The following is a 16,036-nucleotide window of genomic DNA, read 5'->3' as shown; positions in this document are numbered from 1 at the left end:
AACTTTTCTCATTAATCATGTTCAGACAGTTATCTGTAAATGAGATGCCGACTGGTTTATTCTAATGAATTATCTCTTCTAGTATAGTCAAGTAAGTAGGTCAATGACTCAAATATTGGTAATATTTGGAGCCCAAATAAGGGTGTAAGCATTGAAGTTATTAGGGCTTTACTACTAATGGGTCAAGCATAAAAGTTATGTAATATACGATATAAGTAACAGTAACAACTTAATGCTTATGAAAAATAGACAGATTCGTTTAGACTTGGATTTTAGCGAAGCTTTACCCAGCTCATTAACTTTGTTAATGTTTACTTTTCACGAAAGTATTTCGGAACTTACTGCTGAAAACCACCCCGTACTGTCTTTTCCTCCATAATGAATACTTTTCAGGTTATAAACATTTTAAGAACCGATCAAATAAATGATTGTTTTCGTATCCCTTCTGATCACATAAACAAAAGAAATTTTAAAAACCATTCTTTGGCTATTGTGTGAATACTAGTGATTTGTTCCTATTGGAAGGACATATGATTGGAATCTAAACTCTTTCTAAAGCTTCGTTTGAAACGTTCGACAAATTTGGAAGGGAATATAAAACATGGTCATTTTTGAAAAATTTCTCTAATAACTTAAATAGAAATAAGATACAAGTTATTTTTACAATGTCGTGTGGATTTTATGTTCTGCTGTTTATTTTACTAAGAGCTCGTGAATACAGTTTTGAAGCAACTTTACATAGCTTTACAAAGCTTTTGACAATCGGTATACACATAGCGTGTTTGATTTAGTTCAAGTCTCCCCTTAACATTTATGAAAGACTCGCCTGAATGCCCTACATCATCATGGAAATTAAAGTTCAATCCTGAATATTTTTCTCAATAACATGCACTATATGCAAGTAGGGAGCTCCCAAAAGATATAACTGGGACAAGATCACAGCCAATCAGAGGACTAGAATACTACGAGTACAAGATTACACGCCTCGTTATTTAACACTAAGCGCGTTAGTATTCTGATTGCTATTGTATAACAAGACTCAATATACTTTAATCACTGGACGTACAATAATTTATTTGTTAAAATCAAATTACTGTACACATTATCTGCGATGACACAATTTCACCTCATGAACATTCCTTATAATGATTGTGTTTCAAACCTGAGATAAACGTTCGTTTGAAAGCATTGAGGAAAACACATCAGATAAAATGGAGAATTTTGATGATTTTGTTACGCAAATTTATGTCGTAAGTTTTTATTTATAAATAATTAATTGAGATATTTGAATGGTAAATTTTTACCAAATCATATTATTGACTTACAAATAAAGTGGATATACCACTCGATGCCTTTTTTAAGCTCTTTCCGAATATAATAATCATTTTTGTCGGAAATGAATTTTAGCCCCCACCCCTATGTATACCAGTTCAGGATATATATTTGCACATTAGGGGGTTGGGTTGCATAAAGCGTATGTTAAATCTAACCAAGCACGCATTTTTTCTCTCAACAAATTAATTTATTTTCTACTGGGCTAGCTTATGAAAATGTCGTTTTGTATAAATTTTAGGCCTATAAACAGTATGTTAACGAGCTTTTTCAATCTAATTATCGGTTTATATAGTGGGAACGTGCTTTCATGCATATATTTCTAGAGTTTATAACATTTCGAAGGCTTTATAATGGGGAGTCTATAGCCTAGACTAACAATGAAATTTACCCCCATTTAATTCTTTTTTTTAGAAACATAATTTCTTTAATGCAGAATGACAATATCTTAATGAAAAATATCTTTTTTTATGTATTTAATTTGCCATACAAAATTATAATAAATAAATAAAAGAGCCTAACGGTGTATAAGAATTATTAACTTTATAGCTAGTTTCAATGATAAAACTCCCACAAAAGTTGTACAATGGTTTTTTTAAAACTATAATTTAGTTTCTTTTAAGGATAATTTTGAAGAATGCGTATAAACTGCGTGTTAACGAGCTGTTTCTATCTAATTATAGGTTTATATAGTGGGAACATGCTTTCATGCCTATAATTCTAGAGTTTATAAAATTTTGAAGGTTTTATGATAGGGGGTCTATAGCCTAGTCTAGACTAACAATGACATTTATCCCCACTTAATCCTTTTCTTAGAAACATAATTTCTTTAATGCAGAATGACAATATCTTAATGAAAAATATCTGTATAAGAATTATCAACTTTTTAGCTAGTTTCAATGATAAAACCCCCAAAAGTTGTAAAATGGTTTAAAAAAAAACTATAATTTAATTTCTTTTAAGGATAATTTTGAAGAATATGACCCTCCCGCCGTCAAAAAGGCCCAAATTGAGAATCACGCACGTCCTTCAGTAATTAAATATGTCGGACCCTTGACGTCCTATATGCGAGGCAAGAATACAAGTACCAATATGCAAGAAAGCGAATTGACTAAGGACAAGATTCTCTCACAAAAAGCAAATAATAAGAGTTTTAAATTTAACGATATTTCTTGTAAATAGACTAGCAGTCAACAACGGCAAATTCTCCCTTTTTTGGCACTATTGACAACTGAATAACATCAAATAGGAAAGTGATATGTGCTTGTCGTATGATTGGCATAGATAACACTACCCTTCAATTATCACATCAACCTATAATTATAAATCAAAACCATTTCCAAAAGTATTTCCGATTTACAACCATTCACTTCAACACCAAGCAATTAACTGATTTTGTACAGATTAAAATGATCATTTGTAAACACAGCTCGTAAGTTATACAATTTACCATAGTTTAATAATTTATTTTATTACGGTGGGGGAGGGGGAGGGTAGATGTTGCTTATGACTAATATTTTCATATGGTGATTACTTTTCATTTTGAGAACATTAAGATGAAACTATGGTGTGTGATTTTCATTACTTAATGCTCCAAAGTTCCCCAGGGGGGAGGGCTGAAAGTTATGAACTTTATCCAATGTTTACATAAGAGAATTCTATAAGAGGAATATTAAGAAAGGAATCTTCAAAATAGCACTAAAAATTCTGATTACCAATCCAATGAGCCCCTCCAAAGTTTATACGACCACCCCTTCTATAAGACATCATATGTCCCCAGGGCATAACTTACAACCCTCTCCCCGAGGGCTGGGGGGGGGTGTCATCCTAAAAGACATCATTTCCAGACGTTTTAACTACGCTGAACAAAATGACTATCTCAAAATATTGATTGAGTGTGTTTAGAGAAATCGTGGGTGTGAGAGGGGGGTTAGTTGCCCTACAATAACTTGCTACTATTAGAAACGATAGTAGCCCTTTCAATTTCCGATCGATTTAGCTCTTTTCGAAGTATCTAAGACAATCCCTTCGATACGGAGTGCCCAGGTCTTAAAAAAATAAAATACTACACAGTGCCCAAATCGCTCTTTACTTAGGCAGCGCTATTGCGCTGCCTATGATAAGCGCGTCCCTAGGCTCAGTGATATGAGATGGCCATCTTTCGGTTCCTTAACCAGTTGCGTAAAAACAAGCTTTGTCCAGCTCTCAACTTTGATGTGTTTTATAACGTTATTAAAAATATGATTTGTATCAATATTATTTGATTATAGCAAGATAATAAAATCAAGGAAGGGCGGAAATCCTTACTTTCTTTCTCTGGCTCAAAATAAACTTTAAAAACGCTACGGAAACAGAAACAAGAAGAAGAAGGTATTGACAAGGGATTTGATTCCCATCTACGTCTTCTTATAGTAACATAATAAAAGAAAGTTAAGACAATCTTAAAGTGAAAGCAGCTCAGCTTTGACCAAATTGGTTAACAAACGTAATCCAATTAATGGTCCAGCCTCAGCTTTGGCTCATATTCGTGATGGCCCTTTTCAACAAAGAGACTTGATTTTCTCTTAGACTTCAGAATTTTCAGACATCTTTAAAACACGTTTAGGCTTGTGTTTTTCACAAATTTTCCAACATCACTTTTCGCACAGGTAGTTTTAGAGGAGAGGGGTTAAGGGGGAACCCGCCACGGGCGCAAAAACCTTAGGGGCGCAAACTTGAAATAAATAATCTAAAATTTATAGTCATTTTGTACTTTTAAAATTTTATCTTTATTAAAATAAAGCAGAGGTCGTAGTTGGCAGTAAGTTACTTACTTACTTAAATATTTAAATAATAATACTTAATACTTGCTGTAAGTATAGGGAAATTGAAGAGGCCATAACCGCCTCTGCTTTCCCCTGAAGAATGCCCATGCCCATTGACAATCCGGATGTGTACCCTATCTACCCCCCCCCCCCCAATTATAAAGCTGGAAATATGCCCCTGGCAGCGTTACAATACCACCTATTATTTTGTTTTCCTAGACTAGAGGCTTTCTACATCGTATTAAAATTTAAGCTCGACCAGAGATGAAACTGCATGCAAAATTGCGTAGAGTTGGCTTGAGTCACTAAAACAGATTTTGTTTTCCTAGCTGTTTTCAGTGTTAGATCCAGGGGGAGCCTTGAGGGACCCCCCCCCCCCAAGAATTTTTCTGGCACCCTCATTACTTGTTTGTTTGTTTTTTACTTTTTTTAATAGATTCGTCAATTTGGTTAATTATTGACATCTTTCTTACATCCCCCCCCCAAGATTTCGCTCAACTGGCTGTTTTAGAGTATTTTGTTTTGGATGCATTAATGGTGGCGTACCCTTTCAATGATAAATTATACACAAATTTTTGGATTAGCTATTCTAATGGTATCTCATATCCTCTGGTTTATACAATCCTATGGTTTGTAACATACCTTTTAGATATACACTTTTCTTTTATAGACTATTTGAAATTTTGCGCTACGATTGGATCAATGGAGTTGGTGGTAAATCTCATCATTTACAAACTCAATAAGTTAGATACAGGTGAAAATTAAAGCACGCAACCGCAAACAACTGGCACAGCAGTGGATCAAAAGATTACATCGTTTTTTTTTCAATTCATCACTTCCATCAATAATTGGGTACAGCATTAGCCCATACTTAACCCGTGGCACACAGAGCTGAAAAGAATAACAATTGCACTCGATTTTATTTGTGCAAGCGGGTATCTTGACCATTATATTTCATCCGCATACAATTTCTTGTACAATTTCATTACAATTCACTATTTCACACTTCATTACAATTTGTTCTTTAAATGAAGAAACCCTATTACAAATTCAAAGACGAGGATATCCGTTACAAGCAGAAGGGCCTTAAGATGTTTTTTCCATAATGTATATTTAATGAAACAGTTAAATTTAAAACTACGAAAGAATTAAATCATACACAACAAACTTAAAACAAAATAGGCGATTTAACATATACATATACGTACTTAACACCGCTGAAAAGAAGGAGTTGACTACAAAAATTTACTCTTTTTCTGCACTTTTGTTGCACTTTTTGTTTGGCTACTACCGATTAGCCCAAGTAACTCAACCCTCACACTCAACATCTAGCCTTGGGAGTAGTCTATACTTAAAAATAAAAAAAATCAATGACGAAATGCTCCGTATGAAATTCTATTATAAATTTTGACTATTAAATTAGTTAATTAAGAATATAAAAACCCTGAAATGAATTTAAACTTTACTCTAGTGGGCAAATCTTGTCTTGTTTACAAGAAAATGTAATGTCTTTTAAAACTAAGATGACACCAGCTTAGTTTTTTTTTTATTATTTACAAGGAATTCACCCTCAAAGTGGACAATTAGTCTATTCAAACGCTAAAACTGGCAGTGTAGTTTCCATCTAGGCCCAAGTTCTCTATTTTTGTTTTTACTTTGATAGGCTGCAATATTGAATTGGTATTTAAATACAATAGTCAAGCTGATTTTTTGCTGAAACCTTTACTACTAAATATTGTACAATACTAAAAATTGCATAAAAGAGCTAGCTGATGAATTCATTTTTGTCCTGCGGCTCGTTATTTTAGAGACTTTACAACCGTTTTATATGGAAAACCATTATAAATAAAGTAGATATTGGTAATTTGTCCAATGAAAATACGAAGAAATTATTGAACTATGAGGTAAATTGCAAATAATTTGATAGGGTAACTGAAGGATACCGTTTCATATCCCATAGTTACATCATTTACATGCTTGGACACCGACCACCTTCCGAAATTTCACAAAAGCAATGCTTTTTGGTGGCATTTCAAAATTAGCATCCTTTATAAACTTGTTTTGAATGTCTTTAAATCCCTTAATCACCAGATCTTCTGTCCATATGAAAACTCTAAACTTCACTTTGGCAAGCTCCTTACCAAAATTAATACCGACAGAGAAATTATTTAAGTTCATTCCAAAAACAACCAATGAGTTTTTTCTGTTGCCACAATGGGAATAAAACCGTATCTTTGAACCACCGTTGTGTGATACAAAGAAAACTTGTGTCCCAACTAAGCGTTTATGAAGCACTGACAACCAATACACCTAGAATAGAGGAAATTCTTGTATCGAGAGTACTACAAACACACAGCGTACGTAGAAGTACGTAAATCTGGAGCTTATCTCAGAACGTCTATTATACATCCTTGATTTCCCATACCCCTCTTTATTTGCCTATTCTTTGGTATTTCACAGTTTTGGGTTCTTTAAAACGGGTGTCACTGCTGAAAAAATTCTGGACAAACCCTTTTAAAACGTAAAGAACGTAAAACTATTCTTTGGTATTTCACAGTTTTGGGTTCTTTAAAACGGGTGTCACTGCTGAAAAAATTCTGGACAAACCCTTTTAAAACGTAAAGATCGTGAGTAAGAGAATTTTATTGAAACTCAACTGAACCGATCCAACTATGGATCCAATTAAATTAAGTGTACTTAATTAATTTTATAAAGCTTACCCTAGATTAAAACAAAGGTTTAAACAGGAGCAAAATTCACTCACAATCACAATTTAATTGCCAATTTAATTGCCAATTTTGACGATTCTTGTTGCTTTGTCAATTAATAAGAGATCTAAAGCCGAGCTGGCTAGCTATGGCAAAAAAAGAAAAAAAAATCTGGAAACGACAATAAGGTCTATGACCATTATGAAGGAAAAGAAGATAAATAATCAAACCAATATCGTTCCCGCATACAATAAGACGCCTTCAGCGTTGAAAAAACGAGAGAGAAAGAAAAACATCAAATGAAAAACAACTAGAACCAAAAACTAAAATAATATAAATAAAAATTGATATAAAACTAAAACAACTTAAATACTACTACATATTGAAGCTTAGTGGCTGAAGGAAAATTGACACTGAAGCTTAGTAGATGTCGTTTTTAGAAATCGGACTTGCTTTTATAATCAAATATCTTTGAAAAGACAGCAAATTGTCTCAATTTGTTTGCGGTTAGAAGACAAGCGACCATAGCAACCCATATATAGAAGCCTGCCACGTATATATATATATATATATATATATATATATATATATATATATATATATATATATATATATATATATATATATATATATATATATATATATATATATATATATATATATATATATATATATATATATATATATATATATATATATATATTTAAATTTTTGTTCAAGAAATTCGCTGATTTTAAGTTTTTGTCGTAAACATTTCAAAGATAAAAGATTTAACAAATTTAACATAAAGAATGTAACGTAAAGATTTAACAAGTTTTCAATTTTGTAGAGAAAATTCAGAGATTTTCGATTTTTTTTTGGTAAAGATTTCACATATTTTCAATTTTTGTCGAGCGTATTTCAAAGATATTCAATTTTATTTGTGAAGATTTCACCATTTCTCATTTCTTCGAGCTTATTAAGTTTTTTTTTAGTTTTGTTGTGCAAAATCACATAGTTTCAAGTTTTTGCTTCTCAAAAAAAGAGCTGAATTTACAAAAAACAACTGTCCGCGAATCTTCGGGGATTTCCCTGAAAATCTCGCAAAAACGGAGCAGCAAAAACACTTGAGCCTAGAAGCGTCAAAGCTTAAAATCCGGCCCTGGATATTTCAAAATATCGTTTTTGGCATTGAAGTTCTCATATTTTTTTTTCATAACAATGAATTCTGTAACGTATTTCTTTCCTTCAAGACTCGGTGAAACAGCTAGTACTCTTTGGCGATTAGAGACGAAGGTTTGTTTATATTTTTAACCCAAACAAAAGGGAGTGAGATGTGCTTTCTGTAGCTACATTTCCATTCTTGACATTATTCACATTCATCATTATAGCAAATTAGAGTTGTCATTGACTGTTTTTGGATATTTGACGTGATGTGTTTGTCATACTAAGGTGAACTAGGTACAGCCGTATAATATTTATCGGCTTTTATATTCAATTACTTGATTTTATTGTCAAGTAAATACAATAAATATGATGTGTACATTTATTGTATACATAATTGTTTGAGACAAACCAAAATCCAAATTCAGGAAGATAAGATAAGATTTATTCTTCATTAAATACACACACAATGATATATGTTATTATTCCCCCAAAGGTTCATTGGCCTGCAAAGAAGGGGGTAGAGCCATCATAAACCACTATTGCATTCATAAAATGTTTTCCGCTCTCATATGCAAATTATAATATTGTTTATGAAGCTTGGCTTACATTTTGACAAACAACGTAACTCCATATCACACTACAAATTCTTAGGTTACATTTAAATGCTTGAGAATATTTAGAGAAATCATTTTAGCAAATCAGAGTTGTTGGTGACGGTTTTAGGATATTTGAAAAGATAGGCTATATGCGTCATATTAGAGTGAATCAGATACCATAAACTACATTTTCTGCTTTTATATTCCCTACTTTCCCCTGCAAATCAACTCCTATTTAACTCAACTTCTGTTTTGGAAACTCAACCTAACTTTAAGGTAGAACTTCAAGGGTGCTGAGTTGAACGGGGGTTAGGTTGAATGATTGTTTAGTTAAATAGGAAGTATATGAAGGCTGAGTAATACAGAGATTGAGTTGAATCAGGGTTGTGTTGCTTGGGGGTTGAGTTGAACGGGGCTAAGTTGAATGGGGGGGGGGGGAGTTTATCGAGGTTTTTACTAAATGTAGATTGAGTTAAACAGTGGTTGATTTGAATGGGGTTGAGCAAAATGGGGGTTGCGTTGCAAGGAGTATGAGTTAAACAGGTATTTAGATAAATGGAGATTGAGTTTCACGGGGATCAGTTACACTAGTTTAGATTTATCGGAAGCGTTTGTGTTAAAATGCCCATAGATGATACCCATTTCTATAACATTATAAATCACACTTTGTTTTATGCTAAGAAAATCTTACAGGGGTTGGCTCCAAATAGGGGTTAAGAAGTCCATAGCATCCATGGTAAAAAGATTGTCTCACTATTAGTTCGATACCCTGTTGTGCAGAAATACCAAGTTTGTCCAGCCATAAAAAGTTTGCGATGAAAGTATTGCTCAAGTTTTTTACTCCACCTCCGTAGCCATCACTTGTTTCGGCTGGAATAACAAGTATAGGATGCGAAACGAGAAATAGTAACTGATGAGATGAAAGAGCAAGTGAGTATTTCACTTAATTGCAATGAAATGAAATAAAATTTATTGTAGCTAATGTCTCTTTAAATTGAATATTCGCTTTAATTACATTTTAAATCTGATTTGCGCTTTATATGCCTCAAAACAAAAATTTCGAGATTTTTCTGAACTTGATTTACCGTTCACAAATACACAAGGATTTTATATATTTGATTATTTATCACTATGGAATGCTAGTAAAAAAAATAAAACATAGTAAATAAAAACATTTTTGTAATCTAACACTTTTGTGATTTCACTTCAATAAATAAATTCCGAATAGTAATACATGGGTAGAGTGTCATACTCAGTTTTACAACGCTGTTCCTTAATTTTGAAATGTATCTTTACTAGACCCCTAGATTGGTAAAAATCACATTAAGATATTCAGCATTATTAGCAGTATTAGCATGAGCAAAAATTTACGCAATGACCCAAAAATCTAAAGAAATTCTATTGATTTTCTCGACTTGTGTATTTTTTGGGGGAGTTAGCATATGGGTTTTTGAACAGAATGTGTTTTGCTTACTCAGCAGGGATACTAGGCTAAGATATATTTGGAAAAATAGACCACACATTTCTGATAAGTACACTAAAATATGAAAAATACTTTGAAATTCCAATAATCAAAATGCTGGCAAAAACTATTGTTTACTATTTAGCCACAAGAATACTGAAAATTGTATTTATTTGATTGTTGCTAACTATTTACAACGCACAGACAGTTTGTCTGAGCTTTTAAGAAAATGAATAATTAAGAGAGTCAAGTAAAACCAGAACTCGAGTCAAACCAAAGACGGTACTTGGGTGGGTCTGTGTTTAACTGGACCCCATTCAAATTATTCCATTTAAGTAAATCTTTATTCTACGCAACTCTCATTTAACTCAATCCCTGTTTATCTCAACCCGATACAGCCCAGCCCCTCGTCGAACTAAACTCTATTGAACTCAACTGCCATGAAATTTAATCCTCATATAACCCAGCGTTTGTTTAACCCAACCCTATTTGACCGAACCCTCATTAAACACCATTGCTGCATCCACTAGATTCAAGTGCTTTCGGACACTGGGTATAAGACACTTTGCTAATTTTTAACATATAAGACAGATGAATAATTTGTTGTTTTCTTAGAGTGAAGGGGGGGGGCATAGTTTTGTGCAAAATCAGTATTAAATAAAGGTTTAGGCTATATGAGGATTAAGGTGGAGATGGGAAGCAAAATGATATTCCGAGGTGTGTTTGTGAGTCCGAAGATGTACTTTGTGCTGACACATATCGAGGAAATGAAGAAATGTTGCAAGTGGAGCCCACCCACTGTGTAGTAAACTTTTTACATGAGTGCCGACCGGAATTGTGCAGAAAAAAAAAAAATCCGAGAGTAAAACTGATGACAGTATAATCTCTAAAATATTAATATTTTATCCAACAAGATATAAAATTATCCAACAAGATTTATGTTTGAAGAGAGGGTGTAAGCGCTTTTCTATTAAGGACTATTTAACATCTGACCGAGACGTGTCTGTAAACCACAAAGAAAGTTTTGGTAAGAGCAGAATTCTTTAAATCTTCCCTTTTTTGTGTTTTTGGAAAAAAACTGGAAAGTTTTTTTTACATTTTTAATTTTTATATTTCTATACCCCATCTTTAGAAATGTGTTTTACAAAATTTTAGTTATGAAGGGCATTTGTTTGCTTTTTATAAGGTTCCAGTTACTATAATTTACCTAATGTTATTTTTAAAGCTTAAATTCCTAAATAAAGAGTGAAGAGTGTTTACATAATTGACCACAGAAAAAACTGAATAATTTCTTGTTATTGTCAATTAACATGATAAAATCAAAACCATCTAAAAAATTTTTGCTTCAATTTTATCTACAGTTAATTTTTTTAATCTTGGTCAGACTGTGCTGTAAGAAATTCAATTAACATCTACATTGAAATCTACATTGAAAATGTGAAGATTTTGGCTGAGAAAAACTGGCTTATACTATCTATTGAGGAGCTATTCCGATGATTTATATCAGGTGACAACAAGACAAAGAAAAACAATCTAATAAGAAAGAATTAATGACGATTGCTGGAAAGAAGATGGAGCAGAATGAATATTTTTCCAGCTATTAATCCTTAATTTTGGGTTACCCTCTTAGGATTTTCAACCATTCCTGTTGTATTTTATTCCTTAATCTTTAATTAGAACTGTTTCGAAGGATGATTTTTTTTAATACTTATTAGTCAGCTTTCCGAAAGTTATTAAGTGTTGCATTAAGTGTTGTTTTCAATACAATAATGTGAAAGTAAAGAATGTATTTCTTGAAAAACATAATGTTTGTGCAGAAATTGGTTTCTCACATAAAATTCTGGTTGGTTTCATATCCAATATTAAAACAAGCTATGAAAAATTATTGTAAGCTACTTTTGTAGCAAACCTTTGACTAAAATATTGCTTACTAGGCTATTTGTACGCTTATTATTTTCGTTCATGCTTAAAATTTATCAAATCCCTGAAAAGTAAGCTGCTAAAGTACGGTACTTACTTAGCCACACTGGCTTTTTCTTTCCCAAAATTCTTCTAGTCTCGGAGCAAACTAATTTTGCCTGTTCTTTGAAGCTGTCAAAATGAGTAATATTTACAAAGTCATCAGTGGTTGCTTGTCGTCCATCAAAATAGTAGCTAAAAAAGTGTATCTACCTCATTTTCAAAATTCTATAAAAAAAATTCAAATGAAATGAAAACTTTTTTAAAGTTTAAAAAGAAAGTTCAGAATTTCAAATAAAAGTCGAGATTCATTTCAGTTCACATTATATTTAGGAGAAAAAGAAACTTTTCTTTGAATGAGGGGACATATAACACCAAAAATTGTTTTCAGTTCTTGAAACTAACGAAAGAGGAATGAAATCAGAATCAAGCACACAAATAAAAGGAGGAAAACTTTTGAAGCATGAGAACGAAATACTACAAAAATCAAGGATTAAAGGAATGAATACAAACAAAGGTACAAAAACATCAAAAGATACAGGAACAAAGGAGTGGATAACTGGAAGTTGATAAGGCATCATAGAATCGTAAAAACTCCATTTTCTATAGCAGATTCATTATAGATGCACCCGTGCTCTTCAGTGTGTCTTTATGTATCAATGTGTGTCTGTGTAAGCCTGTGTATGTGTGTGTAAGCGCGTTTGTGTGTGTGTGTGAGTGTATGAGTGTGTGTTTGTGTGTGAGTGTGTTTGTGCGTGTTTTTATAAGTGTGTGGGTGTTAGTGTGTGTATGAGTCTGTGTATGAGCGTGTGCGTGCGTTATCTGTATGTTTCACAGATACGGTTCCAATTTCTTTGACTAAAGAGTGTTATGCTAAGCATAGAGATATTATTAGTCTGAGTACTTACTGATGCCATGAAACTGCATCTAGTGCTTCACCTCCCACTTGAAGAAACTCTCTAAAATACTTCATAGGTTCCGACGAATTCATGTTCCGCTTAGGATGAGTTACATCCGGACCCACTATTAATGATTGCTGAAAAGCTTTGTACTTTTTAACGATGGTTGAAAGTTTTAAATAATCTCTTCCAAGCGTGGATGGATTTAGGCTGAGATTATAAAAGTGCGGTAAAATGTTTGGTTCTGGAAAAGAAATAAATAGATTAGTGTTCAATAAATAATTAATAATCACCAAACCAATACTCCATTTGACGTTTGTCGAATAGCTGTAGAGTAGATCACTGGTTTTCTAGAATCATTTCTTAGGAGCTGTAGCTTCTCCAACAATGCTTTTGATTTAAATTAGAGGGGTTAAACATCTAATGTCATTTATTTCCAGTTGTACGTAAATACTGCTTTAAGTTTTAGATAGGCGCATTGGAAAATCAAGACGATTCAGCGATATTTAAATTTGCTATTTTGGTTAGACAAATTACTTGGTTAGAAAACCCCATTCTGATACCATTATTCGACCACACAAGCAAAGTCTCTTTTCTAGTGAGAGGGTTACCTTTGTCTTCATAAGAGTGTTTCCTAGGTATTTGATTAATAAGTATATTACATAACCCCACGGAAAACTTAACAACTGAAATTCAGCAGCAGGAAATACAGCGAAGCTTGAAATATACATCCGAAAGCTTAATATGTGGAAATTTCCGCCTCTCATGTCAATACAGGTAACTGAAAAAAATAAAGAGGATACATCTACAAAACACTATTTACACACCCATTAAAAAGTAGTGTTAGAAGTGGTAGTAGTAGTAGCAGTATTAGTAGTAGCAATAGTAGCTGTAGCGGTGGTGGTAGTAGAAGTACTAGTGGTAGTATCAGTCCTGAAAGTTTCAACTTAATACCTCTCCTGAGACATTGTTTATTGCTTTTTACTTTAGAAGCTCTATTCCGCTGCCGAATTATATAATATGAAATGAAGTTGCTGCTGATAAAACATCTCAATATTGACAAGGTCTTTATCAGAGAGGAAAATATGGACAAATCTTCTTCTTCTTTCTTATTTATCTTGTTTGGCTTAGTACGAAGGCCCCTGCCCTGCAGTGTTTTGCACGATTAAGATACTCCACTTGAAGCTCTTTCTCGCAATGTCGTTTGCCTAGAGAGAAATAGACGTCAGCAGTGTTGGCCGTCTCTGAAGTGATCTGTCCCGGTCATTTTCCTCGGTCACTTTTGCTTGTATCCCTGCCTCTTGTCTTCCATTTGAGCAGATAATCGAACCAAAGTAGGTTAACTGCTTAGCTATCTTAACATTTTGGCATCCCCAGTTCTATTGATGTCGGGGGGGGGGGGGGGGGTGGATACTATCTTTTCCACCGGTAGTATTTTGGTCTTAGACCAGTTTACTTTTAAACGAAGTTTTATTTTCATCCGACAATAGTGCTTAGGCCTACAGTGCATTCTTGAGCTCACCGAGACTTTTGCATACAGGAACTCTTCCATCAAAATCAATACCAAAATGGCTGTGTCAGTAGTATTTTGCTTAGAATATGGTCTATGGCGCAACTGAAGAGGACGAATTCAGCGGCGCAACCTTGCTGAACGGCATTTCTAGTTTGAAAACGTAAGGAGGACTGATCAATTGCAATGACAAGACTTTCAGCGTTATTCTAGAGCTCTTTGAAACGATTGACCATTGTTGTGGGCACACCAGCAGATTGAAGGATCAGCCACAGTGTCTGTCTGTTGACGGTGTCGAAGGTTGATATTAAAAATAAAGAGAAAATATACGCATTTCTTTTATGTTCAAGTGTTTTTTTTTGTTTTTTTTAACAGCTACGAAATTGTATTAATTTTCTCAATAAAGAACCACGTGACCCCAGCCTGCTTGGGGTGACAGAGGGATAAAAGTAGCTTGTTGGGTACTTAAGGTGCAGCATGGAGAAGAGTTTGCTGCTGAATAAGAGCACAGCTATACCACGATAGTTAATAAATTATACTTTGTTTTCCTTCCTCTGTGTTTGTTTTCCTTCCTTTGTTTTCCGTTCTCAATGTTGAATTGTAATTAAGTTGTATAACAAAAAGTTAAAAAAAAAGTTAAATTGAGTTAATTTGTATTGAATGGTATGAAAAGAGTAGAAAGAGTGAATGAGTTTTGGTTTATGATAAAAGATTTTGTGACGCTGCTCAAGTCACAATAGCGGCTTAATAAAACGTCATACGTTCTTACCATTTCTACGTTTGTTGATAATGTTATTCAAAAAATGTGTTGTAAGTGCCAGTTAAGTATGATGTATTATTAGTTGAAAATAAAAGTCAAGGCAAGTCAAGTCCTCTTGTAGACTGACACAAGTAGGCCCGACATCCAGTCTGATGGGAACATCTCAGAGCACCACTCAATACTGAACAGCATTTGCAGCCAGAGGAATATGGATGGACTATAGGGTTTCGTATCTCAGGGCACATATTCCCAGTGCTTTTGCATTCTTGAGCTTTTGGGTTACAGCTTTAATTTATTCTGCTGTAAATTCAATCCCATCGGGGGCAAGTGTAGGATTAGCCTTGGTAGCATTAAGCTAGTCGTTGATTTGATCGGGTGGCTCTGAGTATAGTAGTTTCCCGAAGTGGCTTTCTACTGGTGGAGGCACTGCGATTGGTCATAATTTTTTTCTCCACTGGTGCATTGTAGATACTTCGTAATCTTGTTGTGCTGACCTGAAAGCTCATGAAGGATCCTGTATGTAGTTTCTATGTCATATTTGTTGTCGGCCTCTTGAAGTTTGTATGCCTTGCTGTCGATAAAGGTCTTGCAATTTTTGTACAGCAGAGTCTTAAGCGTTTTGTGTAATTGCCTATATACTACTATATCCCCGCGAAGGCGAGCTTTTCATCTGCCATTAATGATGGCAAGGGACTCGTTGCTGATCCAGTCTTTCTTCTTACGCTGCTTCGACCCGGCAACATTAATTGACGCTGCAAGAGAATTTTGAAGATACAACTGATACCCCTCAACCAGAACAGGGTTTTGCTGGATAAGGTAGGTGTCAATTTTCCAAGATGATTGGTTGTTTTTGTAGCTTT

At 33.8% G+C, this 16,036-nt stretch overlaps 1 protein-coding gene and 1 long non-coding RNA gene across 2 annotated transcripts in view; one reads left to right on the top strand and one right to left on the bottom strand.

The window, feature by feature from the left end:
* Positions 1-1,198: 1,198 nt before the first annotated feature.
* LOC148951164 (uncharacterized) lies at positions 1,199-2,618 on the top strand. Its single transcript, XR_016141865.1, has 2 exons — positions 1,199-1,250; positions 2,296-2,618. It is a non-coding gene; the product is annotated as an uncharacterized LOC148951164 (long non-coding RNA).
* A 2,041-nt stretch (positions 2,619-4,659) lies between these two features.
* Positions 4,660-16,036, bottom strand: part of LOC148951163 (heparanase-like) — a 127,612-nt gene continuing 116,235 nt past the window's right edge. The window contains exons 4-7 of the mRNA XM_089090164.1: positions 12,916-13,150; positions 12,066-12,202; positions 9,278-9,456; positions 4,660-6,446 (exon numbers count right to left, since the gene is read on the bottom strand). Coding sequence (XP_088946290.1) covers positions 6,102-6,446; positions 9,278-9,456; positions 12,066-12,202; positions 12,916-13,150 — 896 coding nt within the window. The 3' untranslated portion in view covers positions 4,660-6,101. The remainder of the gene's footprint in view (positions 6,447-9,277; positions 9,457-12,065; positions 12,203-12,915; positions 13,151-16,036) is intronic.

The sequence above is a fragment of the Artemia sp. Qi Xiang Cuo genome, chromosome 6 (genome assembly GCF_049724085.1).
Source record: "Artemia sp. Qi Xiang Cuo chromosome 6, ASM4972408v1, whole genome shotgun sequence".
Taxonomy (NCBI): Eukaryota; Metazoa; Arthropoda; class Branchiopoda; order Anostraca; family Artemiidae; genus Artemia; species Artemia sp. Qi Xiang Cuo.
This window is presented reverse-complemented; position numbering and strand designations above follow the sequence as displayed.